Source organism: Bombina bombina, chromosome 6, assembly GCF_027579735.1.
Source record: "Bombina bombina isolate aBomBom1 chromosome 6, aBomBom1.pri, whole genome shotgun sequence".
Lineage (NCBI taxonomy): Eukaryota > Metazoa > Chordata > Amphibia > Anura > Bombinatoridae > Bombina > Bombina bombina.
Window position 1 is genome coordinate 362695742 of NC_069504.1, and position 18123 is coordinate 362713864.

At 38.0% G+C, this 18123-nt stretch overlaps 1 protein-coding gene across 1 annotated transcript in view; it reads left to right on the forward strand.

Moving 5' to 3' along the window:
• Nucleotides 1-18123, forward strand: part of CDHR2 (cadherin related family member 2) — a 254823-nt gene that overhangs the window by 93661 nt on the left and 143039 nt on the right. The window contains exons 7-8 of the mRNA XM_053719262.1: nt 15014-15103; nt 16254-16379. Coding sequence (XP_053575237.1) covers nt 15014-15103; nt 16254-16379 — 216 coding nt within the window. The remainder of the gene's footprint in view (nt 1-15013; nt 15104-16253; nt 16380-18123) is intronic.

Sequence of the window (18123 nt, forward strand, 5' to 3'; positions counted from 1 at the left end):
TGTGCCCCCTCCCCTCTCAGAGACTTGCTACAGTTCCCAGGTCGCAGTGGGGGCAGGCTGTTTGCTACAGCATGCAGAGAAGGGAGTTCTTACATTTCTCAGACATTTACTGGTATACAGACTTTCTCCCTAGCTGGCACACTGTTAGTCAGAAGAGATGTAAGTCTGTCCTCTCACCTATGTGCCCTGCTAATGGGAGCCGTAATGCCGTCTGTATATATATATATATATATATATATATATATATATATACTTGGGGCGTGTCTTTGGGCAGCTCCTTGAATGGTCGAAATATTGGTTCACAGCCCTGATGAGACCCCACTTGATGATTTCAAAGGGGTGAAACTTACATGGCGTTGGCTAGTTGAGACCTTATATGCTATTTTGATGGCAATTTAATACATTGCATTATCCTGTTTGGGAGCCGAGGAAGGTAGCCCCTACATGCTAGGAACAAAATTGGGCTTTGATTTGCTGTTAAACTCTCCCAGATTGCATAACACACTTGCTTGAAAACACTACACCTGGTTGCATTGAGCAGAGGGTGGTGACGTCAGACCCAAGAGCACGCTGGGAAAACCTGCATGTGTGAGGAGAAAGGAGACTGTTAACCATGAGAGCGGTGCATCTTGGAGGTCTATACTTCTGATGGTTCAAATAACTGCATGCAATTTCCACAGATCCGGTAAGAGGAGGAGGTTAGCGAGTGCAGTTTGACCTAAAGAGCGGTACCGCGGTCGCTGATTGCACTTTGTAAGCCTGCAAGCAAGATCTGTAAACAGCCCTTTTTTTAAAATTTATATTTCTTTTTATTGAGGAGTCATACACAAACAACGTATGTCAAAGACAAAACAGTGAGGTACATAAACTTTGGTGTATATCAGCATGACATTTAGTTAAAAGAGAACAATATGTCACTTGTAACAGCTCTTTCTTGGGTAACAGCCATATAGTATCTAAATACACCAAACATTTCAAAATAGGTATTACTATACACACATATTCATAAAATGATACAAAAGTCAATTAATATTACCCATATATAACTGAATCCTCCTTTTATATATTCTTAAGGACTTCCTATGTCTTTAGCAGGTTGCTCTTGGGCCCTCACACACTAACTTGTATCAATGAAGGTAATCTATGATGATATTTAGTTTTATAAACCTCCCTGGAAATATATAGGTTACTCATGGAGCTATACAATAAATCTTGGATAACTGGAGGAAAAATAACTAGAATGTTATACGGTCACTTTCGCACCATGACACATACTTTATATATACACTATAGAACACAAAGTGTAAAATAGTTAATGATAGCTAAACTACAATTATCAACAATCATATAATGATTATCATTGTTCTCACCTTACAATATACCTTAAGTTATCTAGGATGTACAACACATTTGTACTTGTATATCTGAGAAGAGGTTGAAATAAAAAATCTGTAAATAATCGAAATGTAACTTGAAATAGTGGACCAAAGCCACTCTGTGTAAATCCCAGCCAAAATGCTGGGTGTGCACCACCCACACATACAAAAAATAATGAATTTGCTACTAAGTATATTACTAGGTGTGGGTATGGGGAGGGGGTGGGGGGTGCAGAGAGTAATACAACTCCCAGAAATGTATTACTTTGCAAGTAAAATCATTCATGAACTCACTTCCGAACGTATGATTACAAGTGGGGAAAGAAAAAACGCAAACCAAAGATAATAAATATATGCATATACTATTACTCAAAAGGGGTGTATCTACAGCTCCCATTTAAGTTGTCAGAGAAGCTATTCTTAGATATAACCTTATCTGGCTAAGCAGAATATTAGTTTTAAAATCTACATTAACTCACAATTATGCCTCACCTCACCTTAGTTAAAGCAAATAATGCCAAATCCACTGGCTCGGCCGAAACCAATAGAACAGGCTTAGGCGAACATACTGAACAGTGAGGATTTGGACTCCACTAAGTGAACAGACAGCAGGCATATAGATTACATTATCCTTATATACAATTAGTGTGCCTATAGTAGGCTCCCCAACTCAAAATGAATCAAAAAGACATACATGATGAGCATCTATAAGGTTAGGAGATCCTAAATGAGGAGACTTGGTTATAAGTAGGTTAGGAAGCGTTAAATCAAAGATAAAACAGGGAATCATATGAGAGAAAAACATAACAGCAAAAATATAACTTTGTAGGTGAAAAGTAAAATACTTCAGTATATTGGGGGCTAAAGTCTCTCATTTACTGTAATGTGTCCCATTGCTTCATCCAATGCCCACCGGCTTGCAAGATCCGTAGTGCACATATCCAGAGTGTCTCTGGCAAAACAATACTAGCAGTCTGATCATAGGGGGAAATCCACTCCTGGCCCTCCCATACATTGTATTCAGAAAAACCTTGCAGTCCACAAACGGAGCATCAGTAAGCAGCCCTGTTCCAGCCCAAAAGCTTTCGGCAAAGAGATCAAGCTCCAGTGCCGAAATTCTTACCAGATCTGACCATGGCTTTGCTGGTGAGTCCTTTAGATTACCCCTATTGGGAGTTGCTATTGGGGTTAGTAAAGACCCAGCTTCCCGCTGTTGAGGACGTGTATCTTCCGCTTTAGCTGCAATAGGCTGCAGGGGGCTTGGTTGTGTGCATAGCCCCATTGACTCCACTATATGGGGCTCAGGACGTCTGTTATCTTCACTGTGCGCATTCTATGAGTATTGAGACACATCGCAACTCACATGTGGTGTGTCCGGTATATATCCTCTAGTTGCTTCCACAACCCCACTTGTTATCGGTGTATCTTGGTTCCAGTTCATAGCTGCTCTAAGCACCGCTACTAGTTCGCCCTGATGGGCATCCAAAGTGAACATCAAGTCGTGCAACATAGATAGAACTTGCCTCTCCATAGCATAGTATACGGCTGAATCTCTAATATAAGCAACAGTGCTTGGTTGTTCTTTTAAAATGGCGTTTCACCCCATGCAGCCAACACAGCAGGCCAAAAAAAATTCTTGTGCCGATGTGGTGTCTGACACAATGTTTTCAGAGCCATTGAAACGTTCGTCCCATGCTCCAGGGCTTAATGAAGAATAGAACTTACTGTAAGGTTCCTTAATGTGCTCAAAATAATAAAATATTAAAACAAACAACAGGAGCTCTAGGAAGATGCGTCTCTCTGCTTCGGCAGTTGGCTCCGCCCCATAAACAGACCTTTTAAAGCAATATGCTAGAGTGTGTTAAACAGCTCTGATTGATGATAGAGCATTTAAGGGAGCTGTGAAGTTGGCTCAATACAGTTTGAATATAACTATAAAAAATATAGGATGGACAATCCCAAAGGTTTTTGTATTTAGTTCTTTGATGGACGATGAACTAACCTTGCCTGGAAAATTTGAGGTTAACAATCCCATATGAGCAATGGACGATATGTGCCTATTCAAATATACTATATGGGGGCCTATTTAACAAAGGTCTGTTGGACCTGACTTGACAGTGCGGATCAGGTCCGACAGAACTCACTGAATGTGGAGAGCAATACTCTCTCCGTATTCAGCATTGCACCAGCAGCTCTTGTGACCTGCTGGTGCAACGCAGCCCCATGCAGATTCGTGGCTAATCGGCCGCCAGCAGGGGGTGTCAATCAACCCGATCGTACTCGATCGGGTTGAATTGCGGCAATGTCTGTCCGCCTGCTCAGAGCAGGTGGACAGGTTATGGAGCAGCGGTCTTTAGACCGCTGCTTCATAACTGGTGTTTCTGGCGAGCCTGCAGGCTCGCCAGAAACACAGGCCCTCATGCTCCATCCGGAGCTTGATAAATGGGCCCCAAGGTCTTAAAGGGACATATTAAGTGTTGCATTTATATGTAATGTGTTGAAGTAAATGGTTTAATAAGCACTTAAATGCACTTATATATTAAATAAAATGCTAAATGCACTATACCACAATAAATTGATTTAAAATTGATTAAAAATAAGCAATACTATATGATAATAGTTAAAAAAGCAACAATACTGTATAATATCAACAATAGAATAACAAAATCTTATCCTTCTAGTAGTGAGATATAGTCTCCCTGACTTTTGATGTCAAAAAGAATTGTTGAGTGCTGCTCGTCCAAAATGGGCTCAAGGTTCAAGTTGAGTGCAAAAAACAGCTGCAAGTATCTAAAAAGACAAGCGCAAAAAAACACTTCTCATAGTGCAGGTCAATTTAATTAAAACATACAATCACATATAAAAAAGCAAACACCCCTAAGATATTTCCTACTCACAAACTAAAACCTCAATCATATGAGGTAAGGAAGAACGATTGGATATATCAGTGCCCCCACTTATTCACAAACAATATCACCAAAGTCCTTAAGCACAACGAAATCCCGTTTTCCTCCAGGAATCCCTTGTGACATGGATTGGAGACCAAATGTTTGTAGATGTCCAAAGTGTTTCAAGTATTCAATTTGTGATATGCTTAGGCTGCATAGGAAATCTCCATAAACAGCACGGAATACTGAAACCATGTGTGTGTTGTAAATGACGTAAGGTGGGCGTGGCCTTAAGCGTTTCACGGAACTATGTCCGCTTCGTCAAAGGCTTGATGGACGCCCACCCTTCAAGCTGATTATTTCAAGACAGCGTGAGAGAACACTCCCACCTTACGTCATAATCTGTCAAACAAATCCGTTCTATATTCAACAACAGTTGTTCCGTCTTGTCTTATTTAGTATACATGGAATATACATATAGACAATGCTGTGACCCAGGGATATTTGTATTCAAAATTTTACTAAAGAGAAAAAAATAATAATAAGAAAAAAACACATATGGGAGCATTCATATATATAGCGATCAGTATCGCCAGTCAAATATGAACACCTATATAAATGGACAGCCAAGAAACAGCAATATGAACAAAAATAAGAATAAAAAGAAACAGAATGGGGGTTACCATCATAAAAATACACAGAAAAACTATTCATTAGATAACCATATGAGAGTACAAAATGTTAAAATTTACCAAGCACCAAATGAGGAATATGAATCCCATTACTTCAGGGCCCAGATTAGGGAAATAGGAAGTGGTGTTAGAGATAGAATCGGGGACAAACAGGACCCCAGATATTTAGAGAGGACAAGAATAGAGAATGCAGCCCCATTAGTACCTTTTTTAGAAAGAGGGAACAAACCAAACAAACCACCTTTAGACAAAACATGGGGAAACACTCCTCCCATTACACACTACATGACCAGAACAGCACAATTAAAAAGACCCATAGAGTCCGAAGAGCACACAGAGGAGGAAGATCTTTATGAAATAAAAAGGAGAAAGTAGAAAAAAGTGAAGAGTATACAAAAATCTTCAATTTATCGAAATGAATTTTAAGCCCTGCTGAGTATAGTTTACTGGCAAAAGGGCTTAACTTTGCTCCTACTAGTTCCCCTAATGATTTTGAGTTATTTATTAATCTAAATCGCTTCGTTAGAAAACTTACTTTAAGCAGACATTATGAAAAAAATAACTGCAAAAAGAAAGATATGAATTTGAATGAAGCTGATTTTGAAACTCTAACTAATCTAATTGCCTTGGAGTGTGATAATCATGATATAGATAAATTAACTAATGGTTTGGACCAATACACCTTAGACCTATTGCTGGAACTGGAGGAAACTAATGAAATTTATAAAAAGGGACATGTCTTTAAACCCAGATCCATATTTTATTATTAGGGAAACCACATACCAGTCTTTTATAAACTGGTGGAAAAGGAACTTATGGATCTGTGTAAAAAGGACAATGATAAAATGAGGAAGACAACAAATTTAAATGACTATGAAAAAAGAGCACTAAATAAACTTAAACAGGATACCACAATTGTGATTATTGAAGCAGACAAGGGGGGGAGCATAGTTATCCAGGATAGAGAAGACTATATAGCAGAAGCTTACAGGATCTGGGGAGACCCCACTACTTATATCAAATTAAAAGGGGATTCATTAAAGATCTTAAGATTCTTCTAGAGGATAGGCTAGAAACAAGAACCATCACAAAAAATGAGTATTATTTTTTACTTATGGACAAATGTAGGTTGGCAATTTTTTACCACCTGCCCAAAGTCCACAAAAACCAACAACAGCCCCCAGGATGCCCGATTATTTTGGGCATTAATTCATTGACCTGCAATCTGTCCCAATTTGTGGACTATTATTTGAAACCCATGGTCATTGCCTTAAAATCATATGTGAGGGACACCCCGCATATTATATCAATTATGGACTCTATTAAATGGCAACCTGATTATTTCTGGCTAACCCTAGATGTGACATCACTCTATACCTGTATCCCCCATGATACAGGTATAGAGAGTATTAAATATAGTTTTGATGAATATAACCATCTTTCCATTCCTCAGAGAGATTTTCTCTTAAAATCTATTGCATTTATTTTGCAGAAGAACAATTTTCTTTTTAATAAGGAATATTATTTGCAGGTTGGGGGCACAGCGATGGGTACTCGCTTTGCCCCTAACTATGCAAATTTGTACATGGGGGTTTGGGAGGATCAGTACATTTGGATGAACAATCCATTTAAAGACAGTATAGTTGTCTGGAAACGTTTCATAGATGATGTGATCGTCATTTGGAAAGGGGATGAGAATAGCATTCTAAATTTCTTTGAATATGTAAATACAAACAAATTCAATTTAAAATTCACCAAAAATTTGAATAAAATTAAAATTGAATTCTTGGATATAGTATTGTCAGGTGAGGGGGACAAAATAAGTACCTCCCTATATTGAAAGGAGACAGACTCGAACAGCGACCTCCATGCCAGGATTGGCCATCACAGAAATTGGATTAAAAATATACCCTATGGCCAATTTCAGAGGGTAAGGAGGAACTGTTCGAGCCTTGTCTCCTTTGATGCAGAATAAGAACATTTGAAAACAAAATTTAAAGCAAAAGGCTATCCAGATAAAATAATTGAAGATGGCTATGTAAAATCACGCCAATTGAAGAGATCATCTTTGATTTCTTTTTATGTTTTTGTTGTAGCAGATATGCAGGATAAAAAGAACATCTTTTTAACTAAATACAATGAGGAATCATGGAGAATCAAGAAGGCCATTAAAAAGGATTGGCATGTACTCTTAGATGACCCAATTTTAGGTAAAACTTTAGATAAAGCTCCGTCTGTTGTATTTAGAAAGAATAAAAATCTCAAAGACATTCTGGCCCCGAGTTGTCTAAGACAAACTTCCAAAACAAATTGGTTGAATAAGACCAGTTTGGGATTTTTCAAATGCAATCGGAAGAATTGCAACACTTGTCCAATTATAGATAAGGACAACAAACAAATAGTCTCTAGTGTTAATGGTTACAGAAAACAAATAGAATTATCTATGAATTGTCATTCAAAATATGTAGTGTATGTTCTGGAATGCTCGTGTCACTGCCAATATGTTGGTAGAACAAAAAGAACTGTTAAGAGGAGGGTTCTAGAACATATCACTAATATTGAAAAGGAAGATGTGGCCCATGGGGTAACAGATCATTATAAAAAGTTTCATCAAAATGACCCCTCATGTTTACGGTTCAAGGCAATAGAACAAGTGATATTATATGAAAGAAGGGGAGATAGAATGTTACGTCTTAGACAGAGGGAAACATTCTGGATACACTCCCTCCAAACTATGGAACCATTTGGCATGAATAGGGAAGTAGATATCCAAGCCTTTCTAATGTAATCTAATTTGTCCAATGGGGCTCAATATAATAAAACGGGAAAGGTACACACTTCTACAAAATGTATGCATATAATAATATTGTTGTTTAGAAATATATGTGTGCATACAAATAAATACATAATAAATATAATAGCTTGTAGAACCTGTTGATCCTTATTGAGGTCCATAGAGTAAATAATACCATCAGTTATAAAAGTATAGCCGCTCTATAATTTGAGTACAATTTAGTCCATACTAATTAAGGATTCATTGGCTCTTCTGTTTCTCTGGATTATAATATCTTTGGACCTAGGGATCACATTAATAGTGATATTAGGGTTAATGTTATTAATATGAATACTGGTATTAACCCCTTAAGGACCAGCGACGTACCCTGTATGTCACTGGCCTATTTTTGGGACTTGATTGTTTTATAGCGCGGTCTTGCCACCAGCGTTGAGACTGCTCTATTCCACAAAGCCTGCTGGAGGGAGGGCATTAATATAGTGTTCTTGCTAGATTTGTGCTATTATGTCCTGAAAAAACCCTTAACGACCAGTGACATACAGGGTACATTGTGGTCATTAAGAGGTTAAAATTGATTTCTGAATATCAATTAGGTATTTCTTAATTTATTGTTATTAATTGAATGTTTAACTTTTAAAATCAATTGTATATATAAATTGAAATATATGTACTATAGCGTTCGTTTAAATTTAAAATTAGAAGTTATTATGAAATAATAGGAATGATCTATTTATTAAATTATTTATTTATTTAATGTTTGACTTCCTTTTTAGAAAAATTCTTGAATACAAATATCCCTGGGTCACAGCGTTGTCTATATGTATATCCCATGTATACTAAATAAGATAAGACGGAACAACTGTTGTTGAATATAGAACGGATTTGTTTGACAGATTATGACGTAAGGTGGGAGTGTTCTCTCACGCTGTCTTGAAATAATCAGCTTGTAGGGTGGGCGTCCATCAAGCCTCTGACAAAGTGGACGTAGTTCCGTGAAATGCGCAAGGCCACGCCCACCTTACGTAATTTACGACACACACGTTGTTTCAGTATTCCGTGCTGTTTATGGACATTTCTTATGCAGCCTAAGCATATAACAAATTGAATACTTGAAAAACTTTGGACTTCTACAAACATTTGGTCTCCAATCCGTGTCACAAGGGATTCCTGGAGGAAAACGGGATTTCGTTGTGCTTAAGGACTTTGGTGATATCGTTTGTGAATAAGTGGGGACACTGATATATCCAATCGTTCTTCCTTACCTAATATGATTGAGGTTTTAGTTTGTGAGTAGGAAATACCTTAGGGGTGTTTGCTTTTTTATATGTGATTGTATGTTTTAATTAAATTGACCTGCACTATGAGAAGTGTTTTTTTGCTCTTGTCTTTTTAGATACTTGTATATATATAACAATACTTTATATACTTGGGGCATGTCTTTGGGCAGCTCCTTGAATGGTCGCAATATTGGTACCTGCGTATGGAGTGTTGATAACCCGATTATCTACTTTTTGTGAAGCCATCTAACTTTCTAACTAAGATCTTTGGAAACTACAGTCTATGCTGAACACTCAGCTACCAAATTGGGCTGATTACTATGCTTGTTGACGGATCCGGAGAGTTGATGCCTATGGCTACCTCAAACTATAAGGCCTTCAACACCCACCCCCCCCAGTAAACATAGTGGGGTATAAGCAGTACTAACACTGATTACTTTTGACACTGTTAACTAAGTGCTATTTAAGTAAAGTAGAACAGACAGATTTGTATTGCTGAGCTGAGCTTGATCTTCGAGGCACATAGAATCAAACTCTGCAGCGTCATAGAGAAGGCATTCCATTTTGACTTCCGCGGCTGTAAGAAAATGGAGGGGCAGCCGCAAGAAGCAAACCCTGCTAGTTTTCATCGGGAGTCTTGCGTAGGAGTGGAGAAAAGTGCCATGTTAAATGACTGCAAAATGGGTGGAAACTCTGCCCCCGACCCAAACAGAAGGATGTATCAGTTTGGCGTTTATATCACTATTGAAGAGTTTACACCATGCACCCCTGGCAATGGCAATACCCACATAGGCAAGCCCTTGATATTACTCCCCCTCAGCGACAATGGAGAGACCTTAGCCGTCGGTCTCACTAGATTACGACGAGACCTATAGGAGAGCGCATGCTGAGCAAGCTTGTGGGGAGCCAATATAAGAAGCTGCCATATTATCTACCTAAAGACACTGCGCAAGAAACACAAACTGAAGCCACGGAACTTAAAGTGGCAGTATACTGCAAGTTAATCCTCAAAGTGGGAGTAGGTTAGGCATACCGCTTTATATCAAGAACTGCCCGAGAATCCCTATATGCCTCAAGAAATGTTTGCTTGATACTATTCTAAAAGACACTGCCCAAATAATACCTTGATGAGAGACTTACTACACAATGATACATACTAGTTAATGTTTTGCTATGCTGTATACTTAGGTGTAGTATTATACTGTTAATGCTTCTTATACCAATAACTCTATTGTGTTAAACCAGTGGATACACCCTTAGGGGACTACATTACCCTTTACCCATACTGCTGGGCTGTCGGGCAGTATAGTAAGATTACACATGTGTCCTTATAGATAGTTCTATTTTGTAGGCCCCTCGCATACACAGCTCAAACAAGGTCCCTTAGACCATTTGCATTAAGGTAAACAATAAAGTTACATAAATAGATAAACCTTTTTTATTAGCAGCACACCTTTATATTCCCCCAGATGGTAACACCCTATATAATTTAGCTTATGTTACAATTAGAATATCAGCAGTAATCCACTAACCATTATATTTATTCACAAAGATCATTTATTGTAAATGGTTTATGCAGTTACTTGGGCATATTGAAATACTGACTTATGAATAATTGTAATCTTACATCCTGCTCAACTCTAACTGTTATGGTCCTATAACGCCTATCCTGTTATATTTCCTATAGTTCTCAGACTTCAAAAGCTGGGTTATTTAACTCATCTTATAATTTGTTCTCTGTTTCATTATATGTGTAACTCATCACTGTAACTATTTTCTTACTATGTTCATAACTCATCTAGACCCATTAGTAAGATCTCCTTTTTAGGTAGTCTTTACTGCTGCCCTTACTCACTCTAACCATTCAGGTATGGTTTGCATTCTCCTACAGTTTATGTCTCCTACACTATTGTCAATAGCTTTAAATAGCTTGAATTTCTATGTCTATATATTTGCTGGTGGTTCAAGAGTGGCCCTACATATTCACTGAGTGATCCCTATCATGCCCCCTTGTTGATGTACACTTGTTATTAAGGTCCAAGAGAGGACATTCTTTTCCTTATGGGGAATTACCATTCACAAACCTTGACACTTACAACTAGAAATTACTCCTATTTATCATTACCACCCTTAAACTAGTATTCCTCTATTTTACACTATAGGTGGCATCAGGCCCCAGAGCAGCCTCCAGTGTTCTGCGAGGAGTTCATACTAACGTAAAACTGAGGTTTCATCTATACAGGGAGTGCAGAATTATTAGGCAAATGAGTATTTTGACCACATCATCCTCTTTATGCATGTTGTCTTACTCCAAGCTGTATAGGCTCGAAAGCCTACTACCAATTAAGCATATTAGGTGATGTGCATCTCTGTAATGAGAAGGGGTGTGGTCTAATGACATCAACACCCTATATCAGGTGTGCATAATTATTAGGCAACTTCCTTTCCTTTGGCAAAATGGGTCAAAAGAAGGACTTGACAGGCTCAGAAAAGTCAAAAATAGTGAGATATCTTGCAGAGGGATGCAGCACTCTTAAAATGGCAAAGCTTCTGAAGCGTGATCATCGAACAATCAAGCGTTTCATTCAAAATAGTCAACAGGGTCGCAAGAAGCGTGTGGAAAAACCAAGGCGCAAAATAACTGCCCATGAACTGAGAAAAGTCAAGCGTGCAGCTGCCAAGATGCCACTTGCCACCAGTTTGGCCATATTTCAGAGCTGCAACATCACTGGAGTGCCCAAAAGCACAAGGTGTGCAATACTCAGAGACATGGCCAAGGTAAGAAAGGCTGAAAGACAACCACCACTGAACAAGACACACAAGCTGAAACGTCAAGACTGGGCCAAGAAATATCTCAAGACTGATTTTTCTAAGGTTTTATGGACTGATGAAATGAGAGTGAGTCTTGATGGGCCCGTGGCTGGATTGGTAAAGGGCAGTGAGCTCCAGTCCGAATCAGACGCCAGCAAGGTGGAGGTGGAGTACTGGTTTGGGCTGGTATCATCAAAGATGAGCTTGTGGGGCCTTTTCGGGTTGAGGATGGAGTCAAGCTCAACTCCTAGTCCTACTGCCAGTTTCTGGAAGACACCTTCTTCAAGCAGTGGTACAGGAAGAAGTCTGCATCCTTCAAGAAAAACATGATTTTCATGCAGGACAATGCTCCATCACACGCGTCCAAGTACTCCACAGCGTGGCTGGCAAGAAAGGGTATAAAAGAAGAAAATCTAATGACATGGCCTCCTTGTTCACCTGATCTGAACCCCATTGAGAACCTGTGGTCCATCATCAAATGTGAGATTTACAAGGAGGGAAAACAGTACACCTCTCTGAACAGTGTCTGGGAGGCTGTGGTTGCTGCTGCACGCAATGTTGATGGTGAACAGATCAAAACACTGACAGAATCCATGGATGGCAGGCTTTTGAGTGTCCTTGCAAAGAAAGGTGGCTATATTGGTCACTGATTTGTTTTTGTTTTGTTTTTGAATGTCAGAAATGTATATTTGTGAATGTTGAGATGTTATATTTGTTTCACTGGTAAAAATAAATAATTGAAATGGGTATATATTAGTTTTTTGTTAAGTTGCCTAATAATTATGCACAGTAATAGTCACCTGCACACACAGATATCCCCCTAAAATAGCTATAACTAAAAACAAACTAAAAACTACTTCCAAAACTATTCAGCTTTGATATTAATTAGTTTTTTGGGTTCATTGAGAACATGGTTGTTGTTCAATAATAAAATTAATCCTCAAAAATACAACTTGCCTAATAATTCTGCACTCCCTGTATATGTCATTCCATAATTGCCGAATAAGGCTTTTTTTGTCCCGTTTTCCCAGTTCATGCAGATACTTTATAAGATATACTTCCCTAGCAGGTGGATGCTTATTTATTGAGTTAGGCTTGTAATTATTTATTTTAATATGCTGAAATATAGTTTACAGTTTTAAAACAGCATGTTAGTTATTCTCAAGACTTGCGACCAAAACTCGCTTACCTATGTGTACTGTATATTTGCCTTGATTATTAACCTGCTATCACTGTGAATTGACATATATTTATTTCTGTTATCACTTATACAAACCTCAATAAAAAGATTAAAAAAAAATTAATACTTAAAGTACTTTTTTATTTGTCTTTTAACCCCCCCCCCCCCCGTTACTTGATGAGTTTACAGTATTTATGTGGAGGATACCTGGCAACCCTACTTTCTAAACTAACATAATGTAGTAAAAAATCTATTAAAAAGGATTAACATTACACAAAATATGTGAACTAAAAACAACCTATATAAAATTTCATAAGATGTAATTTATTTTCACACTAGTCCAGTTCTCTCCCTTTGCAGCTACGATCGATAAAACCACACTGGGAAGACATAATAAAAAGCCAGGTTACATAATGTTGGAAAGACAAATGCCAGTAACTACTAAAAAAATGAATTTAAACATGAAATCTAGTTTAATGTATAAAAAACTTTAAAAGCGACAGGCCATAGCTATTCTTTACTTAGGCATGCACATTCTTAATCATAGGGATCTATTTATATATGTGCGGACAAACATGATCCTCTATAGCGAACCATGTCCTCCACACATCAATAAATGCTGACATTGCCCTCTTGCAGATTCGCGGCCAATCGTCCGCTATCAGGGGGTGTCAATCAGCCCGATCGTACATGATCTGGCGGATTGCTATACGTCGTCTCAGAGACCACTGTTTCTTAACTCCTGTTTCCGGCGAGCCTGAAGGCTTGTGCGGAAACAAGGGGAACAGGGGCCATTCGGCCCTTGTTAAATAGACCCCATAGGGGCCTATTTATTATGTGTCTGTCCGACATAATCCGATCAGCGGATCATGTCCGACAGATATCGCTGAATGCGGAGAGCAATACGATCCTGCATTCAGCATTGCACCAGCAGCTCTTGTGAACTGATGTGCAACGCCGTCCCCTGCAGATTGGCCGCTAGCAGGGGGGTGTCAATCAACCCAATCGTATTCGATCGGGTTGAATTGCGGCAATGTCTGTCTGCTGCCTCAGAGCAGGCAGACAGGTTATAGAGCAGTGGTCTTTAGACAGCTGCTTCATAACTGGTGTTTCTGGCCTGAAGGCTCGCCAGAAACACGGGGCTTGATAGATAGGCCCCATAGACTTAATCAGTTATATCTTGTTTCACAATTTAAACATTGAGCAATAGAAGCTTGTAATAACCACTTCCTCTTCCATACAAAACTCCAAGTTGACAAGTGAAGCAGATAGTCACCTGCATCTTTGGGAGACAAGTGACCTCTCATTTGAAATAGGTGCTTTGTCTCTTTTAAGTCACCTGTCTGAACCCTCTAGTATAGATGGAGAGTAATAAAGACTCTATTAGACCCCCTTCCCCCAGCCAAAGAACTCTTAAGAACATTCCCCTACTCTAGCAGTGAGGAAGTTCCCCATTCATGGACATCAGTTGACTGGGAATGAGCAAGGGACCTTCAGCTTTTCCTCATTGTCCACCCCAGCAAAACAAGTCCTTATATACATCATGAAACTTCAGCTATAATAGACCTTTATCCATATATATATCTGCAAATAACTTGAGATTTTTTGTGTGATTGTTTTTGGTGATGGAGCAACCAAACATATGTACCTCCTGCCTACTGCCTACTGTTCCTAGATGAATCTCTAATGAGGTCTATACAGGTTGACGTGTAAACTGGGTTAGCTGTGCAAATATCTGTGAATTATCAGGTGCTTGTGGCTTTACTGTCCGTATAAACTGGACACGACTGATATATTTAAAAAAAAAAAAAATCCCCCATTTTAAATACACAATTAGGCTGAATGAGGCGTTGTGTTGGGTAGGAATCTATCTATTTAGCTATTCATTACAAACAAAACACTTTTTTTATTCCTGTATGAAAAAAATGTTATTTACATAAATTCCTGTTTTGTTTTAAAATAAACATGTTTAATAACCTGTTATTTCTTGCACAGGACATGGCAGTGGGATCCATAGTCTGTATTGTGACTGCAATAGACTTTGATGCAAACAGATTATTGCCAGTGGAGTATGCTATTGATGAGGTATGGTAAAGCTGTTACTTGAATAATAACATAAGTATTATTGAACTAAATATTTTCAAATCATAGATTGTTTGATAGATAGAAATCCTTTTATTGTGTGGGATATAGACTACAGGTGGCCCTCGTTTTACAACGGTTCAATTTACACTGTTTCAGAATAACAACCTTTTTTTCCAGTCATGTGACTGCTATTGAGAAGCAGTGCATGTATTAAAATAGGCAGTAGGGGGAGCTGTCCGCTTGTGTTGCAGCAAAGCCAAACAAGCTGAAATTAATCAGTTTAACCAGACCTGAGCTATCGAGCAGATTTCAAAGGAACAAGATCTTCCTGTCTATAAATCAGTCCAGATTAGAATGCATAGAAAGAACTGTTTGCAGAAAAATGCAAGTAAAGTCTGTGTTGTGTGATTATTTTATTAGGTTTATAATGCTGTTTAGCAAATGTTTTTTGTTCATTTAACTTAGTTTAATTATATATTCTGTGTTGTGTGATTATTTTATTAGGTTTATAATGCTGTTTAGAATTTAAAGTCTTCATTTCAAAGCTTTAAAAATAATGTATTAGGTGTTACTTATGACAATTTTGAGAGGGGCCTGGAACCTAACTCCCTCACTTCCCATTGACTTACATTATAAACTGGGTTTCAATTTACAAAAGTTTCGATTTACAACCATTCCTTCTGGAACCTAACCCCGGTGTAAACTGAGGGCTACCTGTATATTATAAAACAAAACAAAACATATTGTATCAATAAGTTTACAGATGGACTTAACTACAATAAAACAGTAAAAAACAAGAAGTTTTATTGGCTATATTAACAAAGCCGGAATGAATAATAATATAAAGTAAGCAGCTGCTTAAACCAGATGGAATGCTTCCTGCCTGTCTAGCTAGCATATTATTAGTGACCATACACGCTAGTGGCATTGTTATTGGGTACAAGAGAGGCGATAAAGTATGGTGTCAATGTATGTCTTTTTAGCCTATAGATGTTTGACTTGTAAAGTCAGCCCTGACTTTAAAAAAACATTTTCCATAACTAACAAAAATGAGACCTAGAGTGTTAAGTAATGATTACATTTACAGAGGGCTATAGAATTTGCCAAAATGAACATATCCTGTGTTAACATTTTCTCTTTCATATCATAGGTCATACCAACTAATTCAGAGACCCTACATCTCTTTTACATCTTATCTAATGGCAGCATAGTCCTCAATGGCAGCTTGAACTATAATACAAAGAGCACGTTCTACCAGTTGAAGATTCGAGCTACGGTAACCCTTTCATTTTGCACATATACCCATGTAATCTATAGTCAGTTTTATGTAGGTGTTAAATAACTATAAAAGTGACAATGCACTTATAATTTCAGCAGGCTTCTAAGACCGAGTACATGCTTAGGGGCCAATTAATCAAATGTCTGCCGGACATGATTCGCTCTAGTGAATTATGTCCGTCCGACATCGCTTCTTGTGAAATACTTGTGCAATGCCCCCCTACACATTCGCGGCCAATCAGCTGCTAAAAGGGGGTGTCAATCATCCTGATGATATCGGATCAGGATGATTGTGGATGAGTTAAGGACCGCGGCTTCTTAACTCCTATTTGTGGCTTGATAAATCAGCCCCTTTGACTAATTATAAATGTAGATACTTCTTCAGGGATTCCAGACTTGAGATACCTTTCTACAACGTAATAAATATATTCCACATGAAAGCATATGAAATTATTTCTCTGACTGGAGAGACCTCTTCCTTCTTTGGCAAGCGAAGGTTACCATGTGGTGTATCAGAACATGATTTTGTACCTGTATTATTAAAAAATAAAGAAGAAATGAAAGTTGAAATTTATGAAAATCAGCATGTATTATATATATATATAGGGCTTGAAATTCAAAACAAACAAAAATTACCTATACCATCCTCAGTGCAGGGTGAGCTAATATCACTTACAAAAAACATTATAAAAGCTATCCTTTAATCTGTGAAAGTTCAGGACAGTAGAGCTCCATTCATGGCCAGAAAACTAAGGAATCCTTTTATTTTTATTTAAAGGGACAGTCTACTCCAAAATGTGTATTGTTTTAAAAGATAGAAAATGCCTTTACTACCCATTCCCTGGCTTTGCACAACCAACACTGCTATATTAATATACTTTATAACTTTTAAATCTCTACATTTCTGCTTGTTTCTAAGTCCCTGCAAGCCGCCTTTATCTCAGGGCATTTTTATAGCTTTTCACACCAAGACACTACTAGTTTATGTGTGCCATACAGATAAAATGGTGCTCTCTCCTGTGGAATTATTTATGAGTCAGGTAAAAAGTATATTAATATCACCGTGTTAGTTATGCAAAACTGGGGAATGGGTAATAAAGGGATTATCTATCTTTTTAATCAATAACAAATTTGGAGTAGACTGTCTCTTTAAAGTGTAAACACAAAAAACACAGAATGCACACAGTCTTTAAAGGGACAACTCACACTACATGCACACAGACTTAAAGGGATATTTTACCTCACAAACATTCTTAAAGGAACAGGCACACATACAATGCACACAGCCAATGCACATGTACCCCACGTACAGAATAATAATGGTAAAGACACACACACTGCATTCAGCATTGAAGGAATGGCTCACACCATGCACACATAATCTTAAAGTGGCAGTCAAAAATGGACAGATCATAGCAGACACAAACACATTCAGCGCACATAGCCTTAAAGGGAAAGCACACCTAACAAGCACACATACTCAAAGGGAAAGGCACACTAATACAAGAAGCACAGTTTTAAGGCACATACAAAAATTTAAAAAAGTACACATTACGGTATGCACAAACATGTATAAAGCATTAAAGGGTCAGCTCACCATATACTCACACAGTCTTAAACAGACGGGCACACACACCAAATCAAACGCATGAAGACATTGTACTGTAAAACTTGTTTCCCCTTAATGTGTTTCCAATGACTTGTTATACCAGCGGCAGAGTTGAAATGTATGAGTTTAAAAC